The sequence below is a fragment of the Bufo bufo genome, chromosome 2 (assembly GCF_905171765.1).
Source record: "Bufo bufo chromosome 2, aBufBuf1.1, whole genome shotgun sequence".
Lineage (NCBI taxonomy): Eukaryota > Metazoa > Chordata > Amphibia > Anura > Bufonidae > Bufo > Bufo bufo.
In genome coordinates this window covers 73890704-73906093 of record NC_053390.1, presented here as the reverse complement: position 1 = coordinate 73906093, position 15390 = coordinate 73890704, and the positions used below count along the sequence as shown (strand labels likewise).

Sequence of the window (15390 nt, the reverse complement as noted above, 5' to 3'; positions counted from 1 at the left end):
TACAGTACCAGACACGTTCATACACAAAATAAGATATGTTATCCAAAATAATTAACACTTAATGATGGTGGTATAGTCCCGACGCGTTTCCTCAGTGTTACCTGATTCGTCAGGGGACAGAATTATATCTAGAGAGCCCTTAGGCTGGGCTCAGTTATCCAACAAAATAGGGTCACAGGGGGCACACTGATAAATCAAGCCCACAAAGCTTTTACAGTCTCCCTAGTGGTGGAGAACTGTACAGCAAATGAGGTATGAAGATGAACAATTGTGTGACCTCCAATCGGTCAACCGTTGTAAAGTTAGAGACCGAGACACCCTCTATTTTGTAAGGCCTGTGGTGATTCCTGGTATTTAATCCTCTATCCGTGTGGACAAAGAGATCTCAGGTGCTCAATGTTTAATGCACACCAATGTCCAGGTATAGGTGTACAGACCTGGAGGATAAACCAGGAGTAACCAGAGGTCAATAGTCTTAACCAAACCTAGTTATATTGTTTGGTAAGACTTCAATCCAAACCTAGTAAACCGGTGATCATATATTCATAAATGCTTCTCATTAACTGAAAGTATCTATTCAATACACTTCCAATAAGAAAAGCATTCTGTCAGTTGATAGTATCAGTTTAACACACATTGTAACCGATCCCCCACCAGTGATGTCACTAGCGGACGTTTAAGAGACGGTACAACATAACTTATCTCATGCTAGTAACAGTCTGGTATAAAAGCATAAGGTAATGAGCAGCTTATCTGTCCAGTCGTTGGTAATGACCGTTCCCAGATATGGATGGATGAACCAGCTTATAAACTTAAATATTCCATTAGGAGAACCGCAGACCTGACGGACCAATGGAAATCATGTTAGATTGTGGTGGGAGCAGAGGTTGAACTTACTTGCCCTTTGATTTCATCCCTGCATCTCACTATAACAACCACCTCAAGCAAGTGTAGTGGAGACTTTAAGCCGCCTGTAACCTAACTAGGGAAGGCGGCGTTCCGACAGGCTACCTGGCATATACTGACCTCGGCTCTATTATTAGAGCATAGCGTTGTCATGGTTGCCTGGTAACAGGAATCCGCCTCCACGCTAGACGTCATAGGAAAACAGAGTATCATGTGACCATAGGCGGAACAGCGGCAGGACCACGTGACGATGACGCGTCTCGACGATGAGGGGGCGTTGTATGGAGGCGGGGCCTCTCGGCTTTTTAAATGACCCGCGAACCTGGCCTCACTGCCACTGCTACACGCGGGACGCCAGGGAATACCCTCCATCCATCCATATCTGGGAACGGTCATTACCAACGACTGGACAGATAAGCTGCTCATTACCTTATGCTTTTATACCAGACTGTTACTAGCATGAGATAAGTTATGTTGTACCGTCTCTTAAACGTCCGCTAGTGACATCACTGGTGGGGGATCGGTTACAATGTGTGTTAAACTGATACTATCAACTGACAGAATGCTTTTCTTATTGGAAGTGTATTGAATAGATACTTTCAGTTAATGAGAAGCATTTATGAATATATGATCACCGGTTTACTAGGTTTGGATTGAAGTCTTACCAAACAATATAACTAGGTTTGGTTAAGACTATTGACCTCTGGTTACTCCTGGTTTATCCTCCAGGTCTGTACACCTATACCTGGACATTGGTGTGCATTAAACATTGAGCACCTGAGATCTCTTTGTCCACACGGATAGAGGATTAAATACCAGGAATCACCACAGGCCTTACAAAATAGAGGGTGTCTCGGTCTCTAACTTTACAACGGTTGACCGATTGGAGGTCACACAATTGTTCATCTTCATACCTCATTTGCTGTACAGTTCTCCACCACTAGGGAGACTGTAAAAGCTTTGTGGGCTTGATTTATCAGTGTGCCCCCTGTGACCCTATTTTGTTGGATAACTGAGCCCAGCCTAAGGGCTCTCTAGATATAATTCTGTCCCCTGACGAATCAGGTAACACTGAGGAAACGCGTCGGGACTATACCACCATCATTAAGTGTTAATTATTTTGGATAACATATCTTATTTTGTGTATGAACGTGTCTGGTACTGTAGGCGATTTCACACCAGTTGTGGATTCGCTTGCTCTTGATTCATCACATTTATCTTTGCCATCTTTTTTGCCCCCTCCCCTGGTGCTAGGGTAACCACCTTAGGACCATTTCTGGCTATCGGGCAAAGCTGGGCAGTCCATCTTAAGGAAGGGTTGCAATAGGGATATTGTGTTAGATAGGAGGAGGATATAGAGAGACAGGGTGATCTAGGGAAAGTGACCCAGCACTGTGTCTCTCTGCCTTGGTACCTGGCTACCCTTCATCCTATCTCCCTACTTTATTACTATCCCTTATTGGTCCCTCCATATCTCCGCCCATTTTTTCAGGAGATAAGTGTTACTAGTGGCAACTATTCATCTTTGTCAAGCATAGTAGGGCCCATTATTTTATCTACGTACATCATTAAATGTTATGTTTTAAATATTATAAAGCTACCCGTTCACTGTGATTTCTAATATTGACCAAGGGTCTAGCCCATTACTTCATTATAGTTTGACCGACTTTAATTGGTTGTGTTAAATTACCATATGGTGTCATCTTCAAGCGGATCCGTCCCCACGGCCAGGCGGACACCCGAACGCTGCAAGCAGCGTTCAGGTGTCCGCTCACTGAGCGGAGCGGAGGCTGAGCGCTGGCTGGCGGATGCATTCTCAGTGGATCCGCCTCCACTGAGAATGCATTGGGGCCAGACGGATGCGTTCGGGGCCGCTCGTGAGCCCCTTCAAACGGAGCGCACGAGCGGACACCCGAACGCTAGTGTGAAAGTAGCCTTAGATGTATTTCTGCAGAGCCCAATATCAGCAGGGTCTCGTAACTCTCCTCCAGTGGCAGATGTCTGGGAGATAAACATCAGGTTGTCGGATTTCAACATGCCCATTGCTTTTGTTCTCGGGAGAAGTTTGGCAGCAGCTTTTTCCTGATAACAGTATAAGCGGAGATCACTGTTCATGAAATTCAGAGTTGTTAAGAAATTTCTGTGAGTCATAAAGGTTAGTGAGTATTAATTGTGAGTAAGCAGGCAGTTGACTATGACTTGGAAAAACTGTAATCCCGACACAAAAGACTGGGGGGGGGGGGTACTGATAGGCTAGGAATGACAGCATGTTTTACCTATTAGTCAGTCTTTTATCACCTGATGTCCTCCATCTGCAGACCCTGTCTGCTGGAAAATGATTTTCCCCCTTTCACCTCATATCAGCTCCCCATTACCTCATATCAGCTCCCCATTACCTCATATCAGCCCCCATTGCCTCTCACTATCAGCCCCCATTGCCTCATATCAGCTCCCATTGCCTCATATCAGCTCCCATGCCACAGAGCACATAAAAAATAAAAAAATCCACTTACCTCTCCTGCTCCAGACGCCGCCACTCCTCACCTCCAGCGCGCTCTCTCTCTCTTCTTCCTGCTGCGGCTGTACTGTCACCCAATGCGCACAGCGTGAGGTCACAGAGCGCCGTCATACTGTGCGCAGCCACATCATAGCCGAGGACCAGGAAGTGCTGAGTACAGAGTCCTCACCTATTCCCGGTCCTCCGGTACTAATGAGTGCTTCCATAATAGAAGCACTCATTAGTATTTACCCCATAAGACGCAGGGACATTTTTCCCCCACTTTGGGGCGAAAATTACGGTAGAAAGATAATTGATAGATATGAGATAGATGGATACTATTCTAACACTGCTATCAGAGGCTCTGTTCCTAGCCTCCGTCAGCATTTCATTTAGATTTGATGGATTCAGCGCTAAACTGCCTGACAAAATGACAGGCACCACAGTTTTGAACCTATTTTTAAATGACATTCAACGCTACCAAACATACAGGAGAATACAGCGCTACATGTCTAGTACATCCAGTGATTCTCCTCTGCTTGTAGATGTTTTATTTTCTCATCTTTTGCCCAGACCGCCATGAAGACTTCTTCCAGCTATGTATCCTCTCTGCAGGGTTTGCCACACAGACATCTAAGGTTCCTTACTTTTCCATAATCATTCTCGCTTTTTTTTTTAACATAAACTCCCCATTCTGGGACCCCCACAATATCATCCTGCTTTCTCTCTTTGCCATAACTTGACCACTGTGCTCCACAGCACCCCCAAATACTATATTGCAGAAACATGTAGCTCCATATACCTCTGGTCCAATCTCCCCACCTCAACACATCTTCTGTTTCCCTACTGATTTCTCCAGTGAATCCCCTTGGGCTCATCTACCCCAGCACTTCAGCCTGTTGTCTACCATCTGAACCTTCGAAAGCAACCTGAAAACGCACCTCCAGAAAGTCTTCAACCTACAATAACCCTGCTGTCACTACGCACTCATTTGAGCAGCTTGTACCCTCAGGCGTGGCCTCTCTCCCTTTGTACCTACAGTACCTGTCAGTAAGCACATGTTTATTGTACTAGTTCTGTTTGTTGTCTCATATTAGGTACTGAAACCCTTTTTTCATATGTACACAACCCTGGGATTAAAGGGGTTGTCTCATCACAGACAATGGGGGCCTATCGCTAGGATATGCCCCCATTATCTTATAGGTAGGAACACTGGTACCTGCACCTATATTGAGAATGAATGGCGCATACGCAGCCTCCATCCATTCATTTTTTATGAGGCTGCTGGCTCGGTTATTTCTGTTGAGCCCTGTGGGGATTTGCTCTGGTAGACAGGCTTGCGGATGCAGTATAGAGGCAACGACAACGTCTTTAACTGAAACAGTTCGGTGTTTATTCACACATAAGGATAAGCAAAACAAAAAGTCAGTTTCAAGGAAAACAGTCACCTTGAGTCTGGTGTTTGTTCACACCATGCAGCAATGCAGAAGTCCTTGGACATAGCAGAAACCACCTGATCTCACGCCAACAAGGTAGCAGGCCTTCACCCAGGCCCAAACTCCCAGGTCCCAACACAGAGACTGACAGAGCTTCACTGTCAGAGAGGAGTAAATTCCCACCACCTGACAGTGCTGCCTGTGTTTTATAGCCCAAACCAAGACCCGGCCTGGAACGTGGGAAGCAGCCACCCACCCTACACTTTGGCTGCTCCCAGTAGGAGCTGGCCCGAATTGTCTTTACAGCCATACTAAATAGCAAAACCATGTCAGCCAGCACTAGCTGCCTCTGACACATGAAATTACTGGCTCTTACCTCACTGAGGCCAGGAATCTCTGTGACACATGCCTTCCGTCAATAACGGACCCTTGCGCCTTCCTACAGCCCATAGAAGTGAATGGGAGCGGTGGCCGGTCATGTGTGGTGCACTCCCTTTCACTCCTATGGGTCGTGCGCTTGGTGGTGACCGGAGTCCTCCAGCCATCACCTTGCCAGGCTCCTTTCCCAGTGCGGTGGGACCAGCACCTATAAGACAATGGGGGCATATTCTAGTGATATGCCCCCATTGTCTGTGATGAGAGAGACAACCCCTTCAATGGTTGCTTTAGAATACATAGTAATAAAATAATGATATCATGGATCCGTGGAGAGGTGTGTAAGAGGAAAAAACAGGGCTATAGAATATAAACACCATTGGTGTTGAAAAATAGCTAGTGCTTCTGTACCCTGGAGGAATTTGCTGTGATTCTTCCCTATGACATAGATCAGAGATTAAAAATCTTAAAAGGGCAGGGCTCTTGGAAGTGCAACATGGGCCCCTTCATTCTAACAGCTGGTGAAGGTCCCTTCAACATTTTTTCACTCAAGGCCAGAAGATGTCATGTTAGATTATGTATAAAATGTGCTCTTTCAAAAATTGTAAGAATTTTTACCCTTTTATAGAATTTCCTTTGATCCATCTGTACTGGGGTTTTAAGGGTTTCTTGCAATGGATGAAGGTTTTACCCCTTCAGGACCTGCTTAAAGAGATTCTGTCATGAGATTTTACCCCTATAGCCTAAACATATGCCCATGTCCGTACTAATTACATGAATCCTAATCTGGCCTTATTAAACCTGTTTGTGGCTCTATTAGCCTAAAAAACTGGTTTTTATAACCTGTCAATCACCTACCTAAGGTGCCCAAAGGGACGTCCGTTAATACAGGGTGCCCGGCTGCACCCATCGCCGTCTGGTGCTCAGCGCTGCCTTCCCTGTCTACAGCGCCACCTCCGCAATCCTCCCGTCCCTCTGCCAGATCCCGCGCGTGAGCACTAGGCTCAGCCTAATGCGCCCGTGCGGACTCCTGGCAGCGGCTTCGTTGAGCGAAGTGTGCATCAGGCTGGCGCATGCGCACTTCGCTCAACGAAGCCGCTGCCAGGAGTCTGCACTGGCGCATCAGGCTGAGCCTAGTGCGCACACGCGGGATCTGGCAGAGGGACGGGAGGATTGCGGAGGTGGCGCTGAGGTGAGGAAGGCGGCACTGTAGACAGGGAGGGCAGCGATTAAGACAGGGCACCAGGGGGTCTTCAAATGTGGCATGGCAGCTTAAAGGGGTTGTCCAAGTTATATTTATTGATGACCTATCCTCAGGATAGGTCATCAATATCAGATCGGCTGGGGTCCGACACCCGGCACCCCTGCCGATCAGCTGTTTGAAGAGAAGGCGCGTGCCGTGCCAGCGCCGCCTCCTCTTCACTGTTTACCTTCTCGCCGTTGCATCTGCAGCGGTGAGCAGGTGTAATTACACCTAACCGTCCCATTCATTTCAATGGTACGGATCACTGCTATACAGTTGTATAGGAGCGATCCGTCCCATTGAAATGAATGGGATGGCTTGGGTGTAATTACACCTGCTCACCGCTGCAGATGCAACAGCGAGAAGGTAAACAATGAACAGATTTTGCTGGACTGGTTTTTTGACACCATGTCCCATTTGAAGCCCCCCTGATGCACCCCTAGAGTAGAAACTCCAAAAAAGTTACCCTATTTTGGAAAGTACGGGATAAGGTGGCAGTTTTGTTTGGTACTATTTTAGGGTACATATGATATTTGCTTGCTCTATATTACACTTTTTGTGAGGCAAGGTAACAAGAAATAGTTGTTTTGGCACAGTTTTTATTTTTTGTTATTTACAACATTCATCTAACAGGTTAGATCATGTGGTATTTTTATAGAGCAGGTTGTCACGACGCGACATTACCAAATATGACAACTTTTTTTGGTTGTTTGTTTAAGTTTTACATAACAAAGCATTTTTGAAAAAAAAATATTTTTTAGTGTCTTCACATTCTGAAAGAATAGTTGGATTTATTTTTTGGGGCGACTGTCTTGTGTAGGTTATGTGAGCAGGTTATGTTTTTTATAGAGCAGGTTATTATGGATGTAATTTTTACACAAGGATTTCATTTTTGAAACAAAAAAAATCATGTTTTAGTGTCTCCATAGTCTGAGAGCCATAGTTTTTTTTCAGTTTTTGGGCGATTATCTTAGGTAGGGTATGATTTTTGCAGGATGAGATGACGGCTTGATTGGCACTATTTTGGGGTGCGTATGACTTTTTGATCGCTTGCTATTACACTTTTTGTGATGTAAGGTGAAAATAAATTTTTTAACACCAATTTTTATTAAATTTTTTACAGTGTTCATCTGAGGGGTTAGGTTATGTTATTTTTATAGCGCAGGTTCTTACGGACGTGGCGATACCTAATATGTATACTTTTTTTTATTTGCTTAAGTTTTACACAATAACAGCATTTTTAAAACAAAAAAAAACTATGTTTTAGTGTCTCCATATTCTGAGCCATTTATATATATTTTTTTGTCTTAGGTAGGGGCTAATTTTTTGCAGGATGAGGTGACCGTTAGATTGGTACTATTTTGGCGGGCATACGCCTTTTTGATCGCTTGGTGTTGTACTTTTAGTGATGTAAGGTGACAAAAAATTGTTTAATTTAATACAGTTATTTTTTTCAGTGTTCATCTGAGGGGTTAGGACATGTGATATGTTTATAGAGCCGGTCGATACGGACGCGGCGATACCTAATATGTGTACTTTTTTTTTTCTATTTTTTACACTTTTTTAACGTTATTTAGGGAAAATTACTTTTTTTTTTTTTACTTGAAACTTTAAATTTTTTGGGGGGAAAACTTTATTTTTTCAACTTTTTCTTCACTTTTTTTTCCCACTTTGGGACTTCAACTTTTGGGGGTCTGATCCCCTTTACAATGCATTCCAATACTTCTGTATTGGAATGCATTGGCTGTATGAGTATGTGTACTACTCATACAGCTTCCTGCCTGTGAGATCCAGGGGGCTGGATCTCACAGGCTCTCCACCGGAAGGTAGCCCCCGATGCCTAAGGAAGGCATCGGGCTGCCTTCAATGGCATCGTGTCCCCGTCACAGCAGCACGGGGACCGGATGGCAGCTCCGATCCCCGTCCGACATCGCACGGGCCGTGGTCAGCGCTGACTGCGGCACATGAAGGGTTAATGCACCGTCATCAGTGATTTCCCTGATGCCGGCGCATGCAGCAGGAGTCCGGCTATCAGTGACTGCCAGACCCCTGCTGCGGATCGGGTCCTTAAGGGGTTAAAGGGATTCCAAGCTATAGATTTTGATGACCTAACCTCCAAACATGCCATCAGTATCAGATAGGTGGGTGTTCCATACCTGACACTCCCCACCGATTAGCTCTTTCGGGTAGCCCCTGTGACGGAAACTATACAGTATACAGAAGTGGAAGCAGTCTGCTCCGTACACTGTGTAGTGGTCATGTTGGGGTACTGCAGCTCAGCTCCCTTTCAAGTGAATCCAGAAACTACACAGTGTATGGAGCCTTCTGCTTCCACTCTGTACAATGTGCATTTGATGGCACGACAGCTACCTCAAACAGCTCATCGGTGGGGGTGTCTGGCCCGATTGATCTGATAAAGATGATCGATCCTGAGGATAGGTTATCAATATCAACACCCTGGACAACCTCTTAGGCTCATCTTTAAACAAAAGGGTCAGATTAAGATTGGAAGTAGTCTCAAGCAAAACATAAAAACTTCTTATAAAATAACAACCCCTTTTAATGTTCTCTTCACATTTCAGTTTTTTTCTTCCATCAGAGAGATATGTCAGGAATATTTTAAGATGTATACTCCCGCCAGATACCTGTGGATATGTTTGAGGACAAACAGAGTATGTAGTAAAAATGAGATATAAACGGTCACCGCCAAACAATGCTTAGAAATCTTTGGTGCATGACGGAAGAATTTGGAGTTCTTGTTAATCTTCCGTTGTGAGTCACTGAGAACAACGTTCAAATTGAAATATGATAGAGATCAGAGATACTGAGCTGAGGAAGCACAGATACAGAGACATCCTGATGACTGTTGTGTCTTATGTTCTAACAGAGCAAGACCCAAGATGCCGCTGCCTCCTCCATGTTGTGGTCTCATCGTTGTTGCTTCCAAACTTCCTGGTGAGAAACTTTTTTCCTGTTTTTTGCCAACCAGAAATTGTATAATATCTCATTGTGGAGTCTTGGGTGACTTTTATTGTCGTCATTTCAGGGATATAGCGGTCACTATATTCAAGGTTTATCCAACCATACTTTATGGAATATTTATAGTGTAATGGATTAGGGTTGCACCGGATATCGAACTATCGATACCAAATTGATACCTTTTAGACCCGGACCGATTCGATACTGGGTTTTAATATTTTCCGATACTAGACTGCGCTACGGCGCAGCCTAGTATCAGTTCGAGAACATGGCACATGCCGCTCTCAGCGCACGCCGTGTTCTCCTCAGCAGTACAGTGGAGAAGGAGGCAGTCTGCCACCAATGAGACGACAGGGGAGGAGTAGGGGAGGGGCTGTGGCCACTGCGCCACCACTGAAGATAATTAACCTATTAATACAAATGTAGGATGCGGGTCCCAGCGGTATAACATACTCGGCACCCGCCCTCTATGACAAGGCGCTGTAATCCGCCAAACCGCGGCAATTAACTCCTCAGGTGCCGCACCTGAGGGGTTAATTGACGGGGATTGCAGCACCTTGTTGTAGAGTGCCTTGTCATCCTATATTTGTATTAACAGGTTAATTATCTTCATTGGTGGAGCAGTGGGCCCCCCCAACCCTCCCAGTATTATAGTCATTGGTGGCAGTGGCCACAGGGTCCCCTCCTCCCCTCCTCATTTGTAACAGTAGTAGCTTCTGATTGGAGCCCCATAAGAGAAGTCGAAGTCGAGGGACTCCGATCAGTTACCATGGCGGCCAGGATGCTACTGAAGCCTTGGCTGCCATGGTAAGCCTCCTGCTGCTGTGTGCACAAAGCACAGGGCAGCAGGGAGAGTGTGAAGTCCTATTCACCCTAATAACGCATCGCATCCGCACTTGCTTCCGGATGCAATGCGTTTTTCACTGAAGCCCCATTCACTTCTATGGGGCCAGGGCTGCTCAGCCCCATTGAAATGAATGGGTCCAGATTCCATGCAGGTGCAATGCGTTCGCATCACGCATTGCACCCCTGCGGAATACTCGCTCGTGTGAAAGGGGCCTAAGGACCCTTTAACACGAGTGAGTTTTCCGCGGGGGTGCAATGTGTGATGTGAACGCATTGCACCTGCACTGAATCCTGACCCATTCATTTCAATGGGTCTGTGTACATGAGCGTTTTTTTTTTTCCTCGCATCAGTTCTGTGTTGCATAAAAAACGCAGCATGTTCTACATTCTCCGTTATTCTGGCCCCATAGAAGTAAATGGGGCTTCAGTGAAAAACGCATTGCATCCGGAAGCAAGTGCGGGTGCGATGCGTTTTTCACTGACGGTTGCTAAGAGATGTTGTTTGTAAACCTTCAGTTTTTTATCACGCGCTTGAAAAACGCATCAAAATGCATTGGAAAAAACTGAACAACAGAACGTAATCGCAGGCAAAACTGACTGAACTTGCTTGCAAAATGGTGCGAGTTTCACTGAACGCACCCTGAAAGCATCCGGACCTAATCCGTCACGCTCGTATGAAAGAGGCCTTAGGCCTCTTTTACACGGGCGTCACGGATTTGCTCCGGGTGCATTGCGACAAACCCGCATGAGTAGGCACGCAATTGTAGTCAGTTTTGACTGCGATTGCGTTCCGATGTTCAGTTTTTTCCGCGCGCAATGTGTTTTGCACGTGTGTGAGAAAAAACTGAATGCGATACCCAGACCCGAACCCGGACTTCCTCACTGAAGTTCAGGTTTGGGTTAGGGTTTCTATTCATTTTATTATTTTCCCTTATAACATGGTTATAAAGGAAAATAATAGCATTCTTAATACAGAATGCTTACTAAAATGTGGCTTGAGGGGTTAAAAAATTTAAAAAAATTAACTCGCCTCATCCTGTTGTTCACGCAGCCGGCATCGTCTTCTTTCAGGACCTGCAAAAGGACCTTTGATGACGTAATCTTCTATCTTCATTCAGCAGTTCCTATGCTGACGTCACCGCGCTCACCACATGGTGAGCACGATTACGTCAAAGGTCCTTTTGCAGGTCCTGAAAGAAGAAGAAAGAAGACGATGCCAGCTGCGCGAACAACAGGTGGTGAGTTACGGTAATTTTTTTATTATTTTTTTTTAACCCCTCAAGCCACATTTTAGTAAGCATTCTGTATTAAGAATGCTATTATTTTCCCTTATAACCATGTTATAAGGGAAAATAATACAGTGGTTAGACTTTAATGGGGTTGTTCATCCCTTTCACCTCCTAGCAACCATGCGTGAAAATAGCACCGCATCTGCACTTGCTTGCGGATGATTGCGATTTTCACGCAGCCCCATTCATTTCTATGGGGCCTGCGTTGCAGAATATAGAACATGCTGCGATTTTCACGCAACGCACAAGTGATGAGTGACAATCCCTGCTCATCTGCACAGCCCCATTGAAGTGATTGGGTCTGGATTCGGTGCGGGTGCAATGCGTTCACCTCACTTATTGCACCCGCATGGAATTCTCGCCCGTGTGAAAGGGGCCTTAGTGAAGTCAAAACTGACTTCAAAATGTTTCACGTGGAGACATGTACTGTGTATTTGGGTGTGTCGTTGTGGAGAGATCAGCTTTATTTGACTGTTCATTTGCCATTTAAACAGACTCCCACCCAGGATTCTTTGGTCAGAAGAATGTGGCGGAGCCTGACAATACTGAAAGGAAGGGGGAGGGACGGGAATTATGGCCTCATATGACCTCTCTCATTCATTCATGATATGGTACCAGCTATTCGTTGTGAATCTCCCTTAAAGGGAACCTGTCACCAGGATTTTGTGTATAGAGCTGAGGACATGGGTTGCTAGATGGCTGCTAGCACATCCACAATACCCAGTCCCCATAGCTCTGTGTGCTTTTATTGTGTAAAAAAAAGATTTGATACATATGCAAATTACCTGAGATGAGTCCTGTCCCTAAGATGGGTTCAGCATGAAGGAGCCCAGCACCGCTCCGCATCCTCAGAATCTCCTCCTTGCTCCCTGACGTCAGAAAGCTAGAGTGCCGTAATCTCGCGATGCGCGAGCTAGCACATGCACAGTGTCGTCATAGTGTTCCTTCCCTGTGCCGGCATCAGCCTCAGGGAACGAACTGTGCATGCGCTAGCTCACACATCGCGAGATTACGGCGCTCTAGCTTCTATGCACAAAATCCCAGTGACAGGTTCCCTTTAAACGTATTGTATCAATCAGTAGTTTGAAGAGGTCGTGGTGCTCCAGTGAGTGCTGCAGCCCCTTCCTAGACCAGTGATGTCGCGTTCATCGGTCACATAGTCTTAGGTGCAGCTCATCCCATTCCAGTGAATCGGCCTTGGATGAAATATAAAGCACAGCTGCTATACAACGTGCGGTACCAGGGGCGTAGCTAAACGCTCATGGACCCTGGTGCAAGAGTTCAGTTTGGGCCCCCCTTCCCTCAGTGCTTAGTGGACAGGGGCAGGGAAGAATGTGGCCTTCATGCTGCCTGAGGCAAAAATTTTAATGGCACCTCCCCCCCTCCATGCCAAATTCTTGATCTAACCCCTTCCCTCCAGCCACAGGTATAACTTGCCCAGCATGCACTTTCTATAATACCAATGTCGTCTTATGCTCCACAAGGGTCTTTGGGCCCCCTCAGGCTCCTGGGCCCGGGAGGGACTGCTACCTCTGCACCCCCTATAGCTACACCCTTGTACGGTACTGTGCTTGGTACACATGTAGCAGGGGTAACACTCAAACACTTAACACGATGAGATAATGAAATTTGAGTTATCTTGAAACAAAACCCATTGAAAAGCAATTGCTTAAAGGGATTCTGTCACCTCCTTTTACGATTTTAAGCTGGCACCATCGCTATGTTGACTAAAGTAGCTTATTTCCAGGACTCTTCTTTTTACTTTATTTCGTTTAGTAGTTTTGATGTAAAAGCGATTTGTATGTTATGCTAATTAGAGTCCAAGGTGCCCAGAGGGGCGTTTTTCTCACTCTCCGGTGCCCAGTGACGCCCCCCTGCAGTGCCCAAGAACGCCTCCTGATAGTCAAAACACCTCCCACAGCCCGGCAAACGGTTCCGCCCCCTCCACACGTCATAATCTACCTTATAGATATGCCCGTCCTCCTTCCTGTCTGCAGCCAGAAAACTCGCGCAGGCGCAGTACCGCCTGCGGCCTGCGCAATCATCAACGTCCTGAGGGCAGCAGCGCTCAGGTCACATCGCTGGGCTCGGCGCATGCCCAGTGAGACTTTTGAGGCTGTTGCCCTCAGGAGGTTGATGATCGCGCAGGCGCAGGCCGCAGGCGGTACTGCGCCTGCGCGAGTTTTCTGGCCGCAGACAGGAAGGAGGACGGGCATATCTATAAAGTAGATTATGACGTGGGGAGGGGGCGGAACCGTTTGCCGGGCTGTGGGAGGTGTTTTGATTATCAGGAGGCTGTCTTGGGCACTGCAGGGGGGCGTCACTGGGCACCGGAGAGTGAGAAAAACGCCCCTCTGGGCACCTTGGACCCTAATTAGCATAACATACAATTCGCTTTTACATCAAAACTACTAAACGAAATAAAGTAAAAAGAAGAGTCCTGGAAATAAGCTACTTTAGTCAACATAGCGATGGTGCCAGCTTAAAATCGTAAAAAGGAGGTGACAGAATCCCTTTAACGCATTTAGTTAACTTTAGTTTACATAGTTAACACATCTCATGAAGCATGAGTCTTAACCCTACTACATCTGTATGTTGTGAGGAGACAGGCTTTTAAAACAGCTGATCGTCAGGGGTGGCGGGAGTGGGAGCCCCACCAATCAAATATTGATGGCCTATCCTAAGGAAAGGCCATCAGTATAGTACTTCCGGAAAACTCTGAAAACTCATGAGCAAATGTAATATTGGGGAAACTAAAAGACCAGAATAGTGCATGTAATTGGTTGTGTCCAGCCATTTTTTTGGTTGTTTTTGCAGAGCCAGACACAACTGATATATATGTGTCGTGCGCTATGTGGACAGGTCCAGCGTCTACAGACTGATGGCACCAAACAGAAAAGCGTAGCATGCAGTTTGTTCCTATCTGGCGCAATTTGACATCACAGCTGATGCGCCAGAAGAAAAGTAATGATCATCAATTCTAGCTTCAATTTTCCCCTCGCGTTTTCTGCACCATGCCGAAGAGAAACTGAGCCAGATTGCCAGACGTACAGTATGTGAAGGAGCCTCTAAATACAACCCTAATGAACAAAACTATCAGATACTCTTCCCAAATAGCTGCAATAACAAAAGGCTTTTAAAAGTACAGATAGGTCCGTCCTTACATTTTTTATATTATTTTCTTAACATGTCTTTTTTATCCTTTGTGCTTGAAAAATCCTGAGATGAGTCATGCGAGATGACCGGTTTTGAAAAACAAAAAAACAATTTGCGTTACATTGCAAATAACACAAATATATATTTTTTTCAAACCTCACTCATCTCGTAATATCTCAAGAAAGAGGAAAGGTAAGAGGGGCGCAACAAAAATGTACAAAACTAAAAATAAATCAGAAATAATGCAATGCAGAGTTTTATTTTGATGGCGTATTCTCAGGATAAATCATTAATAGGAGATCACGGGGGTCTGACTCCCAGCACCCCCGCTGATCAGCTGTTTGAGCCCCACCGCACTCAATGGAGCTTCAGAGGACGCCTCCTTACAGCTTACCAAGCACAGTGCCGTCCTTGATATCAGTTATGCTTGGTATCGCAGCTCATCCATGTCACCAATGAACATGACGCCACATGGCCTAGGAAGAGGCCTAAGTGTTCTGGAAGCACCATGTCCTCTAAGAGCAGCTGATCAGTGTGGGTACCAGAAGTCGGACCCACACCAAACTGATATTGATGACCTGATCCTATGAAAATACAGGAAAACCCCTTTTAAAAATTAAATAAGTAAACACAAAAGACTGAACCATTGCTGGGGTCTCATTC

At 45.7% G+C, this 15390-nt stretch overlaps 1 protein-coding gene across 13 annotated transcripts in view; it reads left to right on the top strand.

Annotated features, from left to right (window-relative positions):
* The window catches only part of LOC120992310 (von Willebrand factor A domain-containing protein 5A-like), a 163091-nt gene that overhangs the window by 13974 nt on the left and 133727 nt on the right, over positions 1-15390 (top strand). For all 13 annotated transcript variants that reach the window (XM_040421224.1, XM_040421223.1, XM_040421218.1 and 10 more), the window contains exon 2: positions 9345-9412. In XM_040421224.1, coding sequence (XP_040277158.1) covers positions 9358-9412 — 55 coding nt within the window. In that variant the 5' untranslated portion in view covers positions 9345-9357. The remainder of the gene's footprint in view (positions 1-9344; positions 9413-15390) is intronic.